This window comes from Gossypium raimondii, unplaced genomic scaffold (genome assembly GCF_025698545.1).
Source record: "Gossypium raimondii isolate GPD5lz unplaced genomic scaffold, ASM2569854v1 Contig00268, whole genome shotgun sequence".
In the NCBI taxonomy this organism is placed as follows: Eukaryota; Viridiplantae; Streptophyta; class Magnoliopsida; order Malvales; family Malvaceae; genus Gossypium; species Gossypium raimondii.
Genome location: NW_026291368.1, coordinates 19,601 through 42,304, shown reverse-complemented (window position 1 = coordinate 42,304; position 22,704 = coordinate 19,601). Strand labels below are relative to the sequence as shown.

Here is a 22,704-nt window from a genome sequence, read left to right as displayed (position 1 = left end):
TGAAGTCAAACAGTATTGCTTGGTCTCCTCGTGTCACCAGCAGGTCATCAACATACAGGGATACAATGAGCTGAGTTTGCACCCCTTCCTTCTTGACATACAATGTTGGCTCGATAATGCTCCTTTCAAATCCCAAATGACCAAGTAGCTATTGATCCTGCTATACCAGGCCCTTGGTGCCTGTTTCAAGCCATACAAGGCTTTCTTTAGTCTGTAAATCATGTCTTCCTTACCAGCCACTTCGAAGCCTTGAGGTTGTTCAACATATATTTCTTCTTCAAGAAATCCATTGAGGAAGGCTAACTTCACATCGAGCTGGTGAATTTTCCACTGCATTTGAGCTGCTAAGGTAACTAACAATCTGATGGTGTCAAGTTTGGCCACTGGTGCAAAGGTCTCTAGATAGTCTATGCCATACTTTTGGCTAAACCCCTTCACAACTAGCCTTGGTTTCAACCTGTTCAAACTTCCATCATTATGTTTGGCTCTATAGACCCATTTCACCCTAATGATCTTCTTGTTGGCTGGTATTTCAACTAATCCCCAAGTTTGATTCTTCTCAATCATGCTGATTTCATCAGCCATTGCTTATTTCCAGCCTTGCTAAGCTTCAGCCTCTTCAAAGCAGCTTGGTTCCACTATGGCTACTTGAGCTCTTTCATAAATTTCAGCCAATGGTCTAGTGCCCCTGACTGGTTCATCATCAATGTCCATTTCAGGACCATTCTGATCAGATTCAGTCTGATTTGCTACAAGATCTTCAGAAATTGCCTCTGGCTCATTCTTTTCCCAATTCCAGCTTGACATCTCTTCAAATACCACATCTCTGCTCACAATCACTTTGTTTGCCAAAGGATCCAAGATCCTATACCCCTTTTTAATTGAGCTGTTGTAACACCCATTACCCGTATCCAACACCGGAATAAGGTACGTGACATTACCAAAACCCATACACTTGTAAACGTATTAAACCGAGTTATAAAATTTCATCTAAATTAAAACTTTCAAAATAATTAACATGCTTCTATAACTTTTCACAATATATCCTCAAAATATTATAATCATAATAATTAGGGCCTACGAGACTCGATACATACTCATGCAATTCAATGCTTCATTTCCATTTCATTCAATTCGCAATTTCTCATGCTCACAATTTAAATCATATCACTAGATATTTCCATTTAATTCACGTACAATTCAATGACATTAAGTTCAACACTAATACGTATTTACCATTTATCTCAATGTTTATCGATTATACCATTCAATAACACATTTATGAAATTCTCAATTTTGCAATGAAAATATCACTTTAGCTTAAATAACAACATCATCCTGTTATAAATACACAACCACTTATCCATTTGCTTTAATTCTTTTGGGCCCATTTGTCACTTACCATCCTTAATCAAATTAGGGAACGGTTACGGAAAATTGAGTACTTCACTTCCTCTTGGCTATAGTATAACTATGGTCTTACGTATGATCACTTATCACTTGTCCCTGATCAGATAAGTGTAGCTAGGCTACCACTTATCACTTTGTCACTTGATCAGATAAGTGTAGCTAGGCTACCACTTATCACTTTGTCACTTGATCAGATAAGTGTAGCTAAATCTACCACTTATCACTTTGTCACTTGATTAGAAGTACTCAAATCCGGCGTTCCGCTCAATTTGATCATTTATTCAGTTTTCACATTTTTATTCTATTCTCATTTCAACAATAAATATATATTTCATCATACATTATATAATTCATAAAATTAACATTTAATCATTAAATTTCGTCCATATGAACTTACTATTTCATTATCTTTCCACACTTGTTCCTATGCACATCACACAAGATATAAACATATCATTCAACCATAGTTGCAAGCTAGTGTATTTAAACATAACTCTTTTTGTAACTAACCACATGATAAACCATTCATGACATTATTTCATGCCAAATCATATACCGAATATACCATACGCACATACTATGAAATTTTATTTTCACACATGAGCTTAAACCATGACCAATAATACACAAATATAAGCATCATTCATATTTCATCGTTTATCAGTTATAATCAAGCATATGACCAATTATACACAAATCATCCATATGTTTCCCAATTTTCCTCCACCTCCTCTCCATTCCTCATCCTTAATGTGTATAACACATTTAAACAACATTATTCGTACTTTCACTATTTTCTTGTATGTAAAATTCAAGCTGTCCGTCTGAGTTAGAGTCACTAAATTATTTTTCCCTGGAGCTACAGAACTTAAAATTAAGATCCGTAAATTTTCCCCAAAACTAGATTCACATATATTCTCACCATAAAAATTTCATATTTTTTGGTTTAGCAAAATAATACAGTTTATTCTTTAAAGTTTCCCCTGTTTCGCTATCTGACAGTTTTAACCCCTCTTCACTAAAAATTAATTATCTCATTTTAAAGAATTCGGATGATGTTTCCGTTTATTTATTTTGAAAATAGACTCATTAAGGATTCTAAGAATATAAACTATAACTCAAAATTATTTTTGTAAAATTTTTTAAAATTTTCCAAATTCAGAACAGGGGATTCTGAACTCATTCTGACTTGGACTAACTAAACTTCAAATATCTCAAAATTTACAATTCCATTACTTACACCGCTTCTTCTATGAGAAATTAGACTCAACAAGCTTTAATTTCATATTTTATTCATCCTCTAGTTCAATTCCCACAATTTTTAGTGATTTTTCAAAGTTAGACTACTGCTGCTGTCCAAAACTGCTTTAGTGCAAAATGTTGATTTCCATTTTGCCCCAAATTTCACAGAGTTATACATTTCGGTCCTTTCTCAATTAACCCTCAATTAATCTAATTTTCTCAATTAATACTTTACCTAGACATTATAAGTTGCTACACAACTATTGGAATTCAGAATTTCCACATATAACTCTATCTTCAAACTCTTTTACTATTAGGTCCCAAACATTCACTTTCTATTCAATTCTTTAAATAAAATCAGCATATGAACAATTTAAGGCTCTAATTCCATGCTAAATCATCATATACTTCCAGCACATATTCATAGCAACTTTCAACTTCTTTCATAGAATCAAAAACTAATGAATTCAACAAGTGGGCCTAGTTGTAAAAGTCACAAAAACATAAAATTTTCAAGAAATAATCAAGAATTGAACTTACCTGCAGTAAAAATAGGAAGAACCAGCTTAAGAAAACCCTTATATGGTGTTTTCGCTGATGAGAATGCAGAAAAATAAAGAGAAATCTAGATAATTCCACTTTGGTCCTAACTTTATTAAGTAAATTTTGCAATATTCCAATTCTGCCCTTAATTCTCCTTAATTTGTTGCTGATTTCATGCCTTTGCGTCCAGCCCAAATAGACCTTGGGTCTATTTGCCTTTTAAGCCCTCTTCCTTTTATCATTTAAGCTATTTAATCATTTCCCATAATTTTGCATTTGTTACAATTTAGTCCTTTTTGTTCAATTAATTATCGAAACTTTAAAATTTCTTAACGAAACTTTAATACTAACTTTTTAACACTACATAAATATTTATAAAAATATTTATGGCTCAGTTTAAAATCCCCGAGGTCTCGATACCTCATTTTCGATTCTAATTATTTTAATATTTATTTCTAGTGTACTATTCACTATTTCAAAAATTTTCCTAACTTCACATTTAACTTATACTCACTAAATTAATAATATTTTCTACCCATTTGTCGAATTTAGTGATCTCGAATCACCGTTCCGACACTTCTAAAAATTTAGGCCATTACATTTTTCCTCGTCGGATTTGTGGTCCCAAAACCACTGTTCTGACTAGACCCAAAATCGGGCTGTTACAGCTGTAGCCCACCAGTATGCCAGGTTGAGCCCTCTTTGACAATTTGTCCCTTTTCACAGCTGGGACATGTGCATAGCATATGCAACCAAAGATCCTCTGGTGAGCCAATGATGGTTTGAACCCAAACCAGACCTCAAATGGAGTTTTGTGAGCCAAAGCCTCTGTTAGGAGTCTGTTTTGGATATACACAGCAGTGTTAAGCGCCTCACCCATATGGTTTTAGGCATATTCTTTTCAACATCAAGCACCGCCATATCCATCAAGCTTCTATTTTTCTTTCACTAACACCATTCTATTGAGAAGTATAGGTGTTGGTGAGATGGTGTTGATGCCCTTCATCACAAAAAGCTTGAAACTAAATTGAGGTGTACTTAGTTCCATTATCGCACCTTAGGGTCTTGAGTTTGCATCATGTTTCAGTCTCTGCAGTAGCCTTGAACTTCCAGAACATTGAGGCCATGATTTATGCTTCAAAAAATAAATCCAACAAAATCTCGAGTGATTATCAATAAACAGAATGAAGTACCTATTGCCATTCAATGACTGAGTCTTCATAGGGCCACACACATCAGTGTGCACAAGCTGCAACCTTTCTGAGGCTCTCTAGGCCTTGTTTGAAGGAAATGGCAGCTTGGCCTGCTTTCCTAGCTGACATACCTCACAAACCTCCTCCTTTTCAACTGAGTTGATGAAGTTCTCAACCAGATCTTCTTTGGTTAGCTGGTTCATCGATCTGTAGTTGGCATGACCAAGCCTTTGATGCCAAAGCTTAGATTCATCTGATGAGGCTATGTAGGATGAGTTTAAGTCATTTGTCCAGTCAACAACAAAACTTTTATCAGCCATAGTGACTGACATGAGCCTAGATCCATTTGGATCATCGATTTGGCACTCCTTGCCTTTGAACACAACGGAATAGCCTTTCTCTAGTAGCTGAGCTATGCTGAGCAGAGATTTCTGTCAATCTCAAGCACTAACAACACATTTGAAACAAGCTTGTTACCTGTGGGAGTGCTTATCAGAACATCCCCTTTGCCTTCTACCTTGATGAAGTGGTCATTTCCTACTTTCACCTTTGTTTTGAAGCTTCTATCAATTGACTTGAAGATGGCAGCATCTGGTGTCATATGATTGGTGCAACCACTGTCAATGAGCCAACCCTTTGAAGCCTTTTCTTTAGTGGCTGAGCATGAAATTGAAAAAACTTGCTCTTCATGGTCACTTCCTTCTTACGCTACTCGAGCTTGACCTTTGGCTATTGTGGTTAATCTTGCATTGGTGCGCCTTTGCTCCGCAAACCTTTTCAACATGACCCATCTTTTTGCAGTATTGGCACTGCACATGTGGTCTAAACCAACAATTGGCTTCTAGATGACCAGATCTTTAGCAATGCCTGCAGGGTCAATCCCTTCTTCTTGCAGCATCTGACTTAGGCTTGTCTATCCAAGCCTTTTTGCCTTTGTAGGTAGAGGTGCTCGAGGCAGGTTTGGTTTTTTCTTGGAAGGCACGTTCTTGGTGCTCCTCCAGTTTACTGGCTCTTCTTTGCTCTTGTGCATAAAGAGCATTGATTAACTCACAATGAAATCTTGGTCAAGTCCTTGAGTCTTGAGGAAGATATTTTTGCCTCATACCTCTCGGTAAGGTTGAGGTCACTTTCTCCACAATTCTTGCTTCACTGAACTGCTCTCCAAGAAGCCTTATGCTATTTACCACAGCCATAATCCTATCTGAATACTGCTTGACTATTTCTTCCTCCTTCATCTTCAAGTTCTTGAAATCCCTTCTCAAATTCAATAGCTATTGCTGCCTTGTTCTCTCAGTTCCTTTGAACTCCTCTTTTAATTTGTCCCAGGCCTGCTTTGGTGTCTCACAGGCCATAATCCTTGTAAAGATCACATCTGACACACAATTTTGAATGCAGGACACGGCCTTGTGCCTCTTGGTCTTTTCATCAGCATGTTGTCTGATCTGAGCCACAGTTGGATTGGCTCTAAGTGGTGCAGGTTCAACATCAAAGTTGACCACCTCCCATAGGTCGAATGCCTGCAGATAGGTCTTCATTTTCACCACCCATATGTGATAGCCCTCTCCATTGAAGATTGGTGGTGTAGGTGGTGAGAAGCTTTGATGAAACCATGGTTTTAAATGTTGATGTATAACAGGTCCACTGAGATTATGGCTCTAGATACCAATTGTTGGTGTTATAAGCAAAGCCAGCTGAGACTTGAGCAACAAGGCTCGAGACTTGCAGAAGAAGTAATCAAAATTCAAGAACAAATTTAAGCTTCTATGAGCAGAAAAATGAAAGCTGAAAAAATAGAGTATTGGATGATGAAATTTGAATAAATTTTCATTAAAAATGAACAATGGCATAAGCCAATACAAATACCAGACATGAGCTGGTCAGCATAAACAAAATCAGCACCTAAAACACTACCTAACTCCACTAATTACATTGTAACTTACAAAACCTTACTTGCACTCATAAACAAGCTAATTTTTCATCTTTTCATTCCCTAAAACATCAAGTACAACATGTTTAGCTTTCAACTAAGTTACAAAACAAAACAGTAGCTTGGACTGCAGCAGCTTCACTGGCTCGAGCTGTTTCTGAGAGAACAAGGCAGCATGCTGGCCAACTTCAACAGATTTGCCAGCACAATTTTCAATAGCTTTCAAAACAAGGGCTCGCTTCTCGGATGCTTCCTTGATTTGGAGCATTAGGTCTGGAGAGATCTGAATGTCACCAATGGTGTAAAAGGTGGTAGTTACCTTAATACTTGTTCCTCCATCTGCTACTGCTACAAACTTGGTCTCGTAGCTGATTTTCTCCACCACGTTATTAAAAAAATCGCTTTCGATCACAACGTAAGTGTATAACAAGTTGTCTTTGTCTAATACATCGACTCTGTGTTTCGCATATGTGAATCAATACCCTGCATTTGATATCAACCAAATCAGACTTGCACGTAGGTATATGAAGATAACTAATATAACTACATCTCAATTTGTAGTAGTTTACCCTTTAAGTAATTAAATTACCTTCGGCAAAGGTGATCTTCTTGATAGTTCCAGGGCCACCATCTCTTTGAAGGAGCTCCACACTATTGATTGCTTGTGGGGCAACCTTGGGCATTAGGGTGTCCAGATCAACAACAAAGGCCTTAAACGCCTTGGCAGGTGGGAGTGGGGTACTAACCTCTGCTTCTTTTGCAAAAACACCCATTTTTCTCTTCCAATTATACAAACAATTTGATTAAACGCAAATATTTATTAACTGATACTTTATGGGTATGAGGTGTGGGAAGATATGAGAAACTAATATGCTATTTATATACTCACACTCATATTTTCTTTCTTCATTGGATAAGATTCCATCACAGAAAAATCGTAAAAATAGTGTCTCGTGGCTTAGAATTAAGCCGTATTTATATTAGTTTGCATGAGATTCAAGTTAATAGCTACATTTAATAAAGCTTGACAATTGGAAGACGGTAATAATAATTTTAATAGCCACATTTAATACGGTTTGGCAATTGGAAGATGGTAATAAAATTGTTGCCACGATAAAATTGGTGCATCATGGGTCGGTTCATATATAGTATCTAGACCAATTTTTCAAGTTTTGTCCAGTTCAACTTAAAAGTGCGCTTATTTTTTGTCCAAATTCAACCCAATTTAAGAAAGGTAAACTCGGTTCCAATCCACTCTCTCATATTTGATTTTTTTAGATTAGTTTTATTTTAAAATAATTTTTTAAAATATAATACACTAAGTGTATTGAAAAAAGCTAAAATAGAAGTTTTCTAACACATTAAAATATATTAAAAAGTATTTATATTAAAAACACTACCATAAATATAATATTTTTATTATATTAAAAAACAAATAAATATAATAAATATTTTATTATATTAAATATAATTTTAAAATTTTATATTTTGTGTTGGGTTATTTAGTTAGTTTTTTTAGGTTTGGGTAGGGAGTTTAATTGTTATTTTGTTAGTGATTTAATATAAATATAAATATATATAATTATTATTTAACATTTATAATTAATATAATATTTTTATAACATAATATATATTCGGGCAGGGCTTGGGTCAAAAGACTTGTCCAATGCCCAACCCATATAGAAAACGAGCCTTAAATTTTACGAACTTATTTTACGGTCCTCGTATTTTGTCCAAAACTCACCCATTTTTAGACAGACCTTCTATCTTGGATGATGACTCAACCCATGAGCAGATTTATTAGCCACCAATTTTGACATTTGTTAGGATTCATGGCTTGTTAAATTCAAGCCATCCTTAACAAAATTTTTAAAATTATTTTCAAAATTACTTTTTTAAAAATTATTTGGTTTGTTAAATTGTTTGATTACCCTAGATGTACATAAAAAATTAAAAATACTTTTGTCATATTTTAAACAAAAATTATAATTTAAAAATAATAAAAATAAAAACTTTTAAAATTCAAAATAAAATATTTTTTGAAAATATTTTTAAAATATATAAAAAAATCTAAAACTCAATATTATCAAAACCAAATTAGATTGGTTGGATCAATTGGTTGGGGTATTGGTCTGTTGAGTAGTAGAAAATTAGTTGACCCACGAACTAGTACAAACTAATTGAACCGATATGAAAAACCTGAGTCTTGGTAGACATATCCAAGCCATCACCATGCTTGGATATGTTGTAACGGATTAAACTCTCTGGTCCAAGGATGGACAGTCAAGTATTGCCCATAGATTATTCAAGGGCCTTGCAATAAAACTTTCTCAAAATCATTCGTGCACTGAAACTTTGACAAGTAATATATGTTTTCTATATCCATACGATGAAAGGGTTTAGAGGGTCTCCAAAGGCTACTGATCCGATTGTTTAAAGCCCCATAGTCGATGTTCCTACCTAGCAGTTTCAGAACCACCGTAGTTTCCATTTCCTTAAAAGATTCATGGAATCCTATCAGAAAAATCTATTGCAGGAATCCATTGATAGTAGATCTGTTAATATCTCCTTCGAGGAATTCAAGATCATCATCATCCCCCATGCCAGAATTTGTCATCGCCGTTTTAGCAATATTACCGGTTCCAATCCCCATTAGTTTGTCCTTCCATGATAGATTTGGGGTCGGCCTTGGGTCAACCGTCATTTCTGTGTTCGCCTCACCGTTGGTCTCTTCCTTCTTAGTATTTCTATCCACATCTTCTTGAGAACCTTCACCATCATCTACTTCCAGATGATTCCCATCACCACCGGATTCCAGAGAAATTTCCATTTTGTTCCAAATAAAAAGTCTTGAAACAAGATAATCTGTATTCTAAAATCCAATTGCTGCTTCTTTGAGCAAAGCCAAAATCCATTCCTGGCGTGATTTACAAATTGCAAATGTAGCTTTTGTTTTTCAAAGTTTTGATCGTTAGAAAAGTGGTTTTATTGTTGAATTAATTAGCTTAAGCATGCTTCTTTCAATGTTAAATTTGTTTGTCTGATGCAACTACGGAAACTAAATCTTTGCTGGGATGGTGCCTTGCTCCTTCGCATAAGATCCCACATCAAGGAGCGTACGCAAGAAGAGGCGAGAAGCAGGTTTTAAATAGCGCGATGCTTGACAGAGATGAGCATACCTTTCTCGGCCTTTTGGCTAAGATCAAGTGTAGTATCTGTTCTTATCAGTTTAATATCTGATACGTGGGCCATTGGCTCACATGATATTAAATTTATTTTGAGGGGAAGAGTCCATCACAATAGCTTGCTACTGGGGCTCTCGGGCGTCGCCCAGGCTTTGCACTATAGCTCGGGCCTGGCGCACTCCACCCAATTCCAGTTCCAATATTTGTAATTATTTCTGCAAGGTGCAAAGTTAATGGACGATTATGATCAATAAAACAGCTATGATTAAAGAAATTTTCGGCTCTTGTTGTAAGGTTCCAGGCATGTTGCTTTCGAGTTTCACAAATTGTTCTTTAATGGTAAGCTTGATTATTGATTTCACTTGGGGAATAAAATATAGTAAAACCAGAATCAATTGAAAATCTAAATTCAACACGTTGCGGATAATATAAATCTTGATAGATTCAGTAAATAAATTGTATGATTTTTATTTACTTATTTATTTATTTATTACAGGCTTCACCCATTTCAGCTCAAGCTTCCCGGTAATCAGAGTAAACTATTGACTCTTTATTAGCAATCTGAAGTTCATACGAACTACCAAATTCAAAACTAAAAACTAGAAGAGAAAAATGGCCAATAGCGTACGTGATATTCATTGAAGTGGATAATGCTCTCTTAGTAAGCATCAGGATTTGCCAGGAGGTAGGCTTCAATGGCCTTGAACATTCCCAATGCCTTTTCTTTGCCTGCCTTGATTCCCTCTTCCTTGAGCTCAAACTCACCAACGGTGTAATACTTGCTACTAGTCTTGCATAGAGATCCCCCATCCGGAGAGGCCTCCAATTTCGTCTCGTAAGTGATTTTCTCAAGCTTGTTCATCAACGCATCACCTTCGATCACACTGTAAATATATACAAAATTTTCTTTGTCTACTGCTTCAACCTTCTGCTTCATGTATTTGAACTGGCTTCCTGCATGAAGAAAAACACATAATGTTCACCCTTCTCCCTTCAAAATTAAGATAGATATATGTATATGATTCAAAGTATAAAGTTATATAAATGAGCTGACCTTCTCCAAAGGTGACCTTCTTGATGCTACCAGGCTCACCATTGCCTTCAATGTACTCAATGCTCTTAAAAGCCTGAGGAAGAATCTTGGGAATGAGATTGTCACCATCAAGAACGCAAGCCTTGAACATCTTGGCAGGTGGTATGGCTGTAACAACCTGAGATTCGTAAGTGAAAACACCCATGACTTTCTACTGATTTCAGAAATGATCAAACAGGTTTTTGAGCTGTGGAGATGTAGGCCAGATGATGTAGTATTTATAGACTGGGAACAATGAAGAATAGCCTCTTTCAAATCCTAGCCAGGTGATTCGTTTCTTCATATTTTATCGGATTGTTAATTTATTAGTTGAAATTTTGTAATATAAATTGGAAATCACCACTTGCAATATTGATTCTGGTTTGTGGACTGGCATTAGATCTTCTTGGATATGAATAGATATAAGCTTACAGAAAAGAGCAAAATCATGGATCTTGAAAGCAGTCTATCAGAAGAATGATTAAAAGAACTCCAATATTTTAAACGCATCAATAAGACCCTCAATTCAAGTGCTTGGACTATTAGTAATGTGGCACATTGTAATTATAAGTTGTTTTTTTTAAACAGAAAGTGAGAAATTTATAAAAAGCAAATAAAAACAGTGTATACAAGACGCAAAGGACCACGACATGGGCAAGTGGTGAAAACAAAGGCAAAACAGAAATCCAGGATAAATACACAAAACATAAGACTGCAGGCAAGAAACAGTAACACTAAATAGAATTGATACATGGGATGGACTTTATTAGATTAAATTTAGCAATATTGTCATTTTCAAGCTTAGAACTCAGCTGTCTTACAACTCATTTTCGGATGGGATCCCGGGATTCTTAGGTTGAATTGTCTCTCACTGAATGAAAAGTTGTCTTTTAGTTCCGCAACATATTTTAAGACACATTTTTTCGAGCTTAGATCTCAAATATGATCATTTTAATAAAAAATTAACCCATTTAAATAAATTTGATACTTTAAATAATTAAATTACGAGTCAACCAAATCCGACGAGTAAGTTCGTAAATGTTATTATTTAATATTTACGAGTCAAATATAATTTTAAAAATATTTTTGATATGATAATTTATGCTATTTGAATGATTAATTAAGTTCAAGTGGTAAGACCTTAAGGTCAAGTGGTTCTAAAAAATGAGGTATTGGGACCTCGTTTCTATAAACCGAGCCGTAAATATTTTTATAAATATTTACGGAGTGTCATTAAGATGGTATCAAAGTTTCGTTGAAAAATTTTAACGTTTCGATAGTTAATTAATTGAAAAAGACTAAATTGTAAAGTGTCATTAAGATGCTTATCTTTATCATATAAAGTTTATTATTGAATTGGAATATTATGTTTAAAGTTTGTACGAGCTTACTAAGCATTCATTGCTTATGTAATTGTTTATCACTTACTTCTGATTATCGGAAGCTCGATCGTGTTGAAAGTTCGTGGAGATCTATCACACTATACAACGATTATATCTATAGATTTTGATATCTTGGTTAAGGTTATAATGGCATGTATAGGTGGATTATGTCTAATGTTTAATTGATGAGTTTGGTATATATATATATGTCTAATTATAGCATGAAATGTTGCCTTTGAATTTGAGGTACTTAAGATACTATTGATATCTTGTTGGTTATGGTTAATATGGTCAACTTGATGCATGTTTAGAAATAACCAAAGTTGGTATATGTTGTATCGATCTCAATATGGCCAAGACATGGTATGTTTTGGAAAAGTCTTGAATAGAACAAACTTATTTGAACGAAGTTTATTTAAGCTACATCACATATCCAGACCACATAATCATAAACTACAACATAAATAATTATACAATTCATCAAAGTATTAGAATGAATTGAATAATTACAGATTTAACTATTCTAATTGACAAGGCAATCATTCGAAACTATCCAATATCGCCCGAATACTTAATAAACCTAAAAAAATGTAATTAAAACAAAAGATGCGGAAATACACAAATTAAGTCTCATGAATTTATTAATTCAAATTATTTATTTTGATTTGAAAATCAAATTATTCTAATAATAGCTCTCTATTTTTATTTTTCTTGTAAGTAAATGACAATAAGTTTATAAGTATTATATTATTAAATGAAATTAAGAAATTAAAATTTTTATGATCTTATCCTCCGATTATTTAAGATATCTTGAAATTTCACAACAAATTAGAATGTGTTGCTTTAACAATGAAAAAGAATTTGTCATCTTGATTTATAATCATCAACTCTTTTTTCTTCTTGCACCATACTTTGTTCTCATCATCAATTTCAACTTTTTGATGCATTTTTACAAGCATCATGCCAAGGTTTATCTTTATTGGTGATATTCATTATAATAGGTGGTGGAATCATAAAACTTTTTGGGCCGAAATTAAATTGTATATTTTTACAATAATAAAAAGGTAATTTCATTATTTTAATAACTTATATTTTTATAATTTTTTAAAAAATTAAATCAAATTTTTATCATTTTTAGGGAGTCGATGTGTAATTTTACCATTAATAATTTAAAATTTTATAAATTATAAAGAGCCTAAATTAAAAATTTTACCATTTTAAGAGGTATCATATCTTCTGGTTCTCTACTAAGCTTCGCCACCGGATATAATTGCATTTGAATGAATGCACCATATCCCACAAAAGTATTTAAAAGACATTAATTTCTTCTTCTTTTTTCCGATACCAAGTCACAATATATAAAAGAAACTATATAAAATTTAGCACCTATCATGTTTCCTAATGGTTTCCTTTCCAATATGAGCTGGTGAGAAGTCTGTCGTGTGATAGCTCCACTCTGGGCCATTATGGTACTTTTTCTTTGTTCCTCCTTTGGTAGGAAAGCTTGTTTGGCCAGTTGTAATTGATCGATCACTTGTCTTATTATTGCAACCGAGTTAGGCTCTTGTCCTTCAAAGATAACTTTATTTCAGTGAGTCCGAATTCCCCACAATACATATGCTAATGGGATCAGGTGTAGAGTATCCATTTGTCTTTGTTCATCCCATGTACTTGATCTCATAGGTCCAATTCTTTATTGAGGTGGTTCCTATAGCATCACTTCTAATTGCAAATGATGTTCCTAACCAGACTGTTCTAGTAAAAGGGCGCGATAGAAAAAGATGATCTTCACTTTCATCTTCCTCAAGACAGATGGCACAGTTCGTCTCAGCTGATCCGATTCTTCTTTGAATTTCCACTTTGCATGGGAGGCACGAGTTCATAGTTCTAACATTACTAGTTTGAAAGGCATTTTAAGACACCACAATTTTGACCCTAAATTCCCCATTGTGTGTGTTTCTCCATAGATTACGTCCACTGTTGTTGTAGAGTTTGGGGTCCTACCCCACCATCCACAAGGTAACTTCCCATTCTAATGAATATCACCAATAAAGACAAACCTTGTCATATTTTAACATTAACATATAGATATATTTTCGCATGAAATAAAAAATTTTAATTATAATATAAGAATATTTGAATGAAATTTGCTTTCATTTTTTTATACAAGTACACATGTAATCATCCGTTTTACGGTTTAAGAATAATCTTGTTCGGGTAGGATAGTATTTAGGTAAAACGCTCCCACAATGATGACATCAAAATTCAAACTTGTTTTAAATGCCTAGAAAAAATGTCCATTCCTACATTTTTCTAAGTAGTTGTTGGTTTTGAATAAAGTTTATTCAAATATTACTAGAATTTACCATTTGTTGATATGAAGGATGGGATACACAAAATTTACTAAGCTATAAAGGACCAAATTTGTTTTTTAGAAAGTTTAAGCATTGTTAAAAAAAATTGTAAGCTTTTATCAAATAGTAAACACAATATTTAATAATTACCTTCATATGTATTTCCTTTTACATCTCACAAAGCAATAAATTGTCTTTCTTTTCTCATATCTTCAAGTAATTGGATTCCAATTTCTGCTAAACTTCTCCATAGTAATGCTATCATAAGTTTCATCCTAAAATTATATATGAAATTATAATCATTATAAATTAACTTATTAAAAAGAAAAAAAATTTGGGTAAACTATACCATTAATTACCCAACTATTAGCGTGTTTTTATTTTGGTCATCGAATTACAAAAACTTTCAATTTCACCACTAACATTTTCGATCGATTTTGTTTTGGCCACCTTTCGTTAAATCGTTAACGAAAATGAAGACATGACCCTTTTTTAATTGGTGTAAATAACATTTAGTCCTCAATTAGTTCCTAATTCTAAATAATTTAACAAATGTAATCCTCTATTTATACAAATTTTATCAATTTAATCCACAAACACTTAAAAAATTGAAGTATAAAATAGACTCTTTATGTCAACTTTTTTCCACAGTGTTAGACACTAAAGAGATTCTAAAAACCCTCTAAGAGTTTAGTAACCAAGCAAAAGATGCCATACATAGAAACATGAAAAAGTACATGAGTAATTAACCAAACTATAAACCCAACCTTAAAAACACAAACAAAAGCTAGAGGTCTACAAATAATAAGAGTGTAAGTGTCATGAACCATAAAACATTGGTTTCAAGTATGTATGAAAGATGATAACAACTCCAAAGACTTTTATTACAATGGAAACAGAAATGATGAAATCCAGAGAGACAAACAATCTACTACCCAAATCAAATACAGTTTTTGGGTAAGACAAATTAGACACCGGGATTTGCCAACACATAATTCTCTATAGCTTTCAAAATAAGGGCTCGCTTCTCGGATGCTTCCTTGATTTGGAGCATTAGGTCTGGAGTGATCTGAATGTCACCAATGGTGTAAAAGGTGGTATTTACCTTAATACTTGTTCCTCCATCTGCTGCTGCTACAAACTTTGTCTCGTAGCTGATTTTCTCCACCATGTTGTTAAAAAAGTCGCTTTCGATCACAACGTAAGTGTACAACAAGTTGTCTTTGTCTAACACATCTACTCTGTGTTTCGCATAACTGAATCCATACCCTGCATTTGTTATCACCCCACAGGCACATTGGTATGTGAAGAAAGATAATCTAAAATTGTAGTTTACCTTTTAAGGAATTGAATTACCTTCAGCAAAGGTGATCTTCTTTATAGTTCCAGGGATACTATCTCCTTTAAGGCGTTCCACACTCTTGATTGCTTGTGGGGCAACCTTGGGCAATAGGGTGTCTAGATCTTCAGCAAATGCCTTAAATGCCTTGGCTGGGGGAAGTGATGTACTAACCTCTACTTCTTTTGCAAAACCACCCATCTTTCTCTTCAAATTATACAAACAAATTGATTCCACACAAATATCTATGAACTGATGCTATCCGATATGGGAAGAAATGAGAAACTAACATGCTATTTATACACTCACATTTCATTTCCATCTTATCCTTCATTGGATAAGATTGATTGACAAAGAAATAGTCAAAATAATACCACCTTGCATAAAGATTGTAATTTTATTCCTCTTCTCTGCATGCATGGAAAATTATAAGGCGGCGGCTAGTTTCCAACGAAAAGTACAAACAAAAGGCGGCTAACTTGGTTTCCATACAATCCTTATAACCGAGATATCAAAATTACAGTCAAATGCTTTGCAATCTAGAAAGCAATGTGAAATAAAATTTCATAAATGTTGATAATTATAATATATTTAATTTAATTTAAAATGTGTAGCTTTTTACAAATAATACTAAAAAAAGGTATTCTAAATATTGTACGTTGTATGGGATTTAAATGCGATATTTTAATACTATAAAATTGTTTAGACATTATATCAATTGTTTCCATTTAAAATAATTTCATAGAATTAATTAGGGGTAAATTTGAAAACTATACGTGTACTTTGATTTTGTGTAATTTTATACATGAAATTTTGATTTGATCAAATTCTCATAAATTATTAATAACATCATTTTATGTTTGTATATTACATATGCATATAATTATATTTATCCAATATAAAAATAAATTGATGTATTTATTTCTTTAAATGTGCAAATAATTGAATCAAAATTAAAGTTTCATAAATTTTCCCCAAAACTAGATTCACATATATCTCACCATAAAATTTCATATTTTTGGTTTAGCAAAATAATACAGTTTATTCTTTAAAGTTTCCCTGTTTCGCTATCTGACAGTTTTAACCCTCTTCACTAAAAATTAATTATCTCATTTTAAAGAATTCGGATGATGTTTCCGCTTATTTATTTTGAAAATAGACTCATTAAGGATTCTAAGAATATAAACTATAACTCAAAATTATTTTGTAAAATTTTTAAAATTTTCCAAATTCAGAACAGGGATTCTGAACTCATTCTGACTTGGACTAACTAAACTTCAAATATCTCAAAATTTACAATTCCATTACTTACACCGCTTCTTCTATGAGAAATTAGACTCAACAAGCTTTAATTTCATATTTTATTCATCCTCTAGTTCAATTCCCACAATTTTTAGTGATTTTTCAAAGTTAGACTACTGCTGCTGTCCAAAACTGCTTTAGTGCAAAATGTTGATTTCCATTTTGCCCCAAATTTCACAGGTTATACATTTCGGTCCTTTCTCAATTAACCCCTCAATTAATCTAATTTTCTCAATTAATACTTTACCTAGACATTATAAGTTGCTACACAACTATTGGAATTCAGAATTTCCACATATAACTCTATCTTCAAACTCTTTTACTATTAGGTCCCAAACATTCACTTTCTATTCAATTCTTTAAATAAAATCAGCATATGAACAATTTAAGGCTCTAATTCCATGCTAAATCATCATATACTTCCAGCACATATTCATAGCAACTTTCAACTTCTTTCATAGAATCAAAACTAATGAATTCAACAAGTGGGCCTAGTTGTAAAAGTCACAAAAACATAAAATTTTCAAGAAATAATCAAGAATTGAACTTACCTGCAGTAAAAATAGGAAGAACCAGCTTAAGAAAACCCTTATATGGTGTTTTCGCTGATGAGAATGCAGAAAAATAAAGAGAAATCTAGATAATTCCACTTTGGTCCTAACTTTATTAAGTAAATTTTGCAATATTCCAATTCTGCCCTTAATTCTCCTTAATTTGTTGCTGATTTCATGCCTTTGCGTCCAGCCCAAATAGACCTTGGGTCTATTTGCCTTTTAAGCCCTCTTCCTTTTATCATTTAAGCTATTTAATCATTTCCCATAATTTTGCATTTGTTACAATTTAGTCCTTTTTGTTCAATTAATTATCGAAACTTTAAAATTTCTTAACGAAACTTTAATACTAACTTTTTAACACTACATAAATATTTATAAAAATATTTATGGCTCAGTTTAAAATCCCCGAGGTCTCGATACCTCATTTTCGATTCTAATTATTTTAATATTTATTTCTAGTGTACTATTCACTATTTCAAAAATTTTCCTAACTTCACATTTAACTTATACTCACTAAATTAATAATATTTTCTACCCATTTGTCGAATTTAGTGATCTCGAATCACCGTTCCGACACTTCTAAAAATTTAGGCCATTACATTTTTCCTCGCTTGATTTGTGGTCCCAAAACCACTGTTCTGACTAGACCCAAAATCGGGCTGTTACAGCTGTAGCCCACCAGTATGCCAGGTTGAGCCCTCTTTGACAATTTGTCCCTTTTCACAGCTGGGACATGTGCATAGCATATGCAACCAAAGATCCTCTGGTGAGCCAATGATGGTTTGAACCCAAACCAGACCTCAAATGGAGTTTTGTGAGCCAAAGCCTCTGTTAGGAGTCTGTTTTGGATATACACAGCAGTGTTAACTGCCTCAGCCCATATGGTTTTAGGCATATTCTTTTCGAACATCAAGCACCTGGCCATATCCATCAAGCTTCTATTTTTTCTTTCACTAACACCATTCTATTGAGAAGTATAGGTGTTGGTGAGATGGTGTTTGATGCCTGCTTCATCACAAAAAGCTTGAAACTAAATTGAGGTGTACTTAGTTCCATTATCAGACCTTAGGGTCTTGAGTTTGCATCATGTTTCAGTCTCTGCAGTAGCCTTGAACTTCCAGAACATTGAGGCCATGATTTATGCTTCAAAAAATAAATCCAACAAAATCTCGAGTGATTATCAATAAACAGAATGAAGTACCTATTGCCATTCAATGACTGAGTCTTCATAGGGCCACACACATCAATGTGCACAAGCTGCAACCTTTCTGAGGCTCTCTAGGCCTTGTTTGAAGGAAATGGCGGCTTGGCTCGCTTCCTAGTGACATACCTCACAAACCTCCTCCTTTTCAACTGAAGTTGATGAAGTTCTCAACCGATCTTCTTTGGTTAGCCGGTTCATCGATCAGAAGTTGGCATGACCAAGCCTTTGATGCCAAAGCTTAGATTCATCCGATGAGGCTATGTAGGATGAGTTTAAGTCATTTGTCCAGTCAACAACAAAACTTTTATCAGCCATAGTGACTGACATGAGCCTAGATCCATTTGGATCATCGATTTGGCACTCCTTGCCTTTGAACACAACGGAATAGCCTTTCTCTAGTAGCTGAGCTATGCTGAGCAGAGATTTCTGTCAATCTCAAGCACTAACAACACATTTGAAACAAGCTTGTTACCTGTGGGAGTGCTTATCAGAACATCCCCTTTGCCTTCTACCTTGATGAAGTGGTCATTTCCTACTTTCACCTTTGTTTTGAAGCTTCTATCAATTGACTTGAAGATGGCAGCATCTGGTGTCATATGATTGGTGCAACCACTGTCAATGAGCCAACCCTTTGAAGCCTTTTCTTTAGTGGCTGAGCATGAAATTGAAAAAACTTGCTCTTCATGGTCACTTCCTTCTTCTGCTACTCGAGCTTCAGCCTTTGGCTATTGTGGTTAATACTGCATTGGTCTGCCTTTGCTCCTGCAAACCTTTTCAACATGACCCATCTTTTTGCAGTATTGGCACTGCACATGTGGTCTAAACCAACAATTGGCTTCTAGATGACCGATCTTTAGCAATGCCTCGCAGGTCAATCCTTCTTCTTGCAAAGATCGACTTAGGCTTGTCTATCCAAGCCTTTTGCCTTTGTAGGTAGAGGTGCTCGAGGCAGTTTGGTTTTTTCTTGGAAGGCACGTTCTTGGTGCTCCTCCAGTTTACTGGCTCTTCTTTGCTCTTGTGCATAAAGAGCATTGATTAACTCTGTCAATGAAATGCTGGTCAAGTCCCTTGAGTCTTCGAGGGAAGATATTTTTGCCTCATACCTCTCAGGTAAGGTTGAGGTCACTTTCTCCACAATTCTTGCTTCACTGAACTGCTCTCCAAGAAGCCTTATGCTATTTACCACAGCCATAATCCTATCTGAATACTGCTTGACTATTTCTTCCTCCTTCATCTTCAAGTTCTTGAAATCCCTTCTCAAATTCAATAGCTATTGCTGCCTTGTTCTCTCAGTTCCTTTGAACTCCTCTTTTAATTTGTCCCAGGCCTGCTTTGGTGTCTCACAGGCCATAATCCTTGTAAAGATCACATCCGACACACAATTTTGAATGCAGGATACTACCTTGTGCCTCTTGGTCTTTTCATCAGCATGTTGTCTGATCTGAGCCACAGTTGGATTGGCTCTAAGTGGTGCAGGTTCAACATCAAAGTTGACCACCTCCCATAGGTCGAATGCCTGCAGATAGGTCTTCATTTTCACCACCCATATGTGATAGCCCTCTCCATTGAAGATTGGTGGTGTAGCTGGTGAGAAGCCTGATGAAACCATGGTTTTAAATGTTGATGTATAACAGGTCCACTGAGATTATGGCTCTAGATACCAATTGTTGGTGTTATAAGCAAAGCCAGCTGAGACTTGAGCAACAAGGCTCGAGACTTGCAGAAGAAGTAATCAAAATTCAAGAACAAATTTAAGCTTCTATGAGCAGAAAAATGAAAGCTGAAAAAATAGAGTATTGGATGATGAAATTTGAATAAATTTTCATTAAAAATGAACAATGGCATAAGCCAATACAAATACCAGACATGAGCTGGTCAGCATAAACAAAATCAGCACCTAAAACACTACCTAACTCCACTAATTACATTGTAACTTACAAAACCTTACTTGCACTCATAAACAAGCTAATTTTTCATCTTTTCATTCCCTAAAACATCAAGTACAACATGTTTAGCTTTCAACTAAGTTACAAAACAAAACAGTAGCTTGGACTGCAGCAGCTTCACTGGCTCGAGCTGTTTCTGAGAGAACAAGGCAGCATGCTGGCCAACTTCAACAGATTTGCCAGCACAATTTTCAATAGCTTTCAAAACAAGGGCTCGCTTCTCGGATGCTTCCTTGATTTGGAGCATTAGGTCTGGAGAGATCTGAATGTCACCAATGGTGTAAAGGTGGTAGTTACCTTAATACTTGTTCCTCCATCTGCTACTGCTACAAACTTGGTCTCGTAGCTGATTTTCTCCACCACGTTATTAAAAAAATCGCTTTCGATCACAACGTAAGTGTATAACAAGTTGTCTTTGTCTAATACATCGACTCTGTGTTTCGCATATGTGAATCAATACCCTGCATTTGATATCAACCAAATCAGACTTGCACGTAGGTATATGAAGATAACTAATATAACTACATCTCAATTTGTAGTAGTTTACCCTTTAAGTAATTAAATTACCTTCGGCAAAGGTGATCTTCTTGATAGTTCCAGGGCCACCATCTCTTTGAAGGAGCTCCACACTATTGATTGCTTGTGGGGCAACCTTGGGCATTAGGGTGTCCAGATCAACAACAAAGGCCTTAAACGCCTTGGCAGGTGGGAGTGGGGTACTAACCTCTGCTTCTTTTGCAAAAACACCCATTTTTCTCTTCCAATTATACAAACAATTTGATTAAACGCAAATATTTATTAACTGATACTTTATGGGTATGAGGTGTGGGAAGATATGAGAAACTAATATGCTATTTATATACTCACACTCATATTTTTCTTTCTTCATTGGATAAGATTCCATCACAGAAAAATCGTAAAAAATAGTGTCTCGTGGCTTAGAATTAAGCCGTATTTATATTAGTTTGCATGAGATTCAAGTTAATAGCTACATTTAATAAAGCTTGACAATTGGAAGACGGTAATAATAATTTTTAATAGCCACATTTAATACGGTTTGGCAATTGGAAGATGGTAATAAAAATTGTTGCCACGATAAAAATTGGTGCATCATGGGTCGGTTCATATATAGTATCTAGACCAATTTTTCAAGTTTTTGTCCAGTTCAACTTAAAAGTGCGCTTATTTTTTTGTCCAAATTCAACCCAATTTAAGAAAGGTAAACTCGGTTCCAATCCAGCTCTCTCATATTTGATTTTTTTTAGATTAGTTTTTATTTTAAAATAATTTTTTTTAAAATATAATACACTAAGTGTATTGAAAAAAAGCTAAAATAGAAGTTTTCTAACACATTAAAAATATATTAAAAAGTATTTATATTAAAAAACACTACCATAAATATAATATTTTTATTATATTAAAAAACAAATAAATATAATAAATATTTTATTATATTAAATATAATTTTTAAAATTTTATATTTTGTGTTGGGTTATTTAGTTAGTTTTTTTTAGGTTTGGGTAGGGAGTTTAATTGTTATTTTGTTAGTGATTTAATATAAATATAAATATATATAATTATTATTTAACATTTATAATTAATATAATATTTTTTATAACATAATATATATTCGGGCCAGGCTTGGGTCAAAAAGACTTGTCCAATGCCCAACCCATATAGAAAACGAGCCTTAAATTTTACCAGAACTTATTTTACGGTCCTCGTATTTTGTCCAAAACTCACCCATTTTTTAGACGAACCTTCTATCTTGGACAGATGACTCAACCCATGAGCAGATTTATTAGCCACCAATTTTGACATTTGCTAGGATTCATGGCTTGTTAAATTCAAGCCATCCTTAACAAAATTTTTAAAATTATTTTCAAAATTACTTTTTTAAAAATTATTTGGTTTGTTAAATTGTTTGATTACCCTAGATGTACATAAAAAAATTAAAAAATACTTTTGTCATATTTTAAACAAAAAATTATAATTTAAAAATAATAAAAATAAAAACTTTTTAAAATTCAAAATAAAAATATTTTTTTGAA

At 34.0% G+C, this 22,704-nt stretch overlaps 2 protein-coding genes, 1 long non-coding RNA gene, 1 other non-coding gene and 2 pseudogenes across 4 annotated transcripts; 2 read left to right on the top strand and 4 right to left on the bottom strand.

The window, feature by feature from the left end:
• Nucleotides 1-6,191: 6,191 nt before the first annotated feature.
• On the bottom strand, nucleotides 6,192-7,130 carry LOC128037713 (major allergen Pru ar 1-like; annotated as a pseudogene).
• Nucleotides 7,131-9,490: 2,360 nt separating this feature from the next.
• Nucleotides 9,491-9,684, top strand: LOC128037723 (U2 spliceosomal RNA). Its single transcript, XR_008193421.1, has one exon. It is a non-coding gene; the product is annotated as a U2 spliceosomal RNA (small nuclear RNA).
• A 105-nt stretch (nucleotides 9,685-9,789) lies between these two features.
• Nucleotides 9,790-10,944, top strand: LOC128037715 (uncharacterized). Its single transcript, XR_008193415.1, has 2 exons — nucleotides 9,790-9,839; nucleotides 9,997-10,944. It is a non-coding gene; the product is annotated as an uncharacterized LOC128037715 (long non-coding RNA).
• A 4,181-nt stretch (nucleotides 10,945-15,125) lies between these two features.
• LOC105796866 (major allergen Pru ar 1) lies at nucleotides 15,126-15,848 on the bottom strand. The gene is made up of 2 exons (XM_012626699.2): nucleotides 15,665-15,848; nucleotides 15,126-15,577 (listed from the first exon to the last, which is right to left on the bottom strand). The coding sequence occupies exons 1-2, from the start codon at nucleotides 15,846-15,848 to the stop codon at nucleotides 15,276-15,278; spliced, it is 486 nt and encodes a 161-aa protein (XP_012482153.2). The 3' UTR covers nucleotides 15,126-15,275.
• A 3,060-nt stretch (nucleotides 15,849-18,908) lies between these two features.
• On the bottom strand, nucleotides 18,909-19,941 carry LOC128037716 (uncharacterized). The gene is made up of 3 exons (XM_052627357.1): nucleotides 19,633-19,941; nucleotides 19,220-19,432; nucleotides 18,909-19,133 (listed from the first exon to the last, which is right to left on the bottom strand). Exons 1-3 carry the CDS (start codon nucleotides 19,939-19,941, stop codon nucleotides 18,909-18,911), a joined length of 747 nt encoding a protein of 248 aa, XP_052483317.1.
• Nucleotides 19,942-20,508: 567 nt separating this feature from the next.
• Nucleotides 20,509-21,652, bottom strand: LOC105796872 (major allergen Pru ar 1-like; annotated as a pseudogene).
• Nucleotides 21,653-22,704: the final 1,052 nt, after the last annotated feature.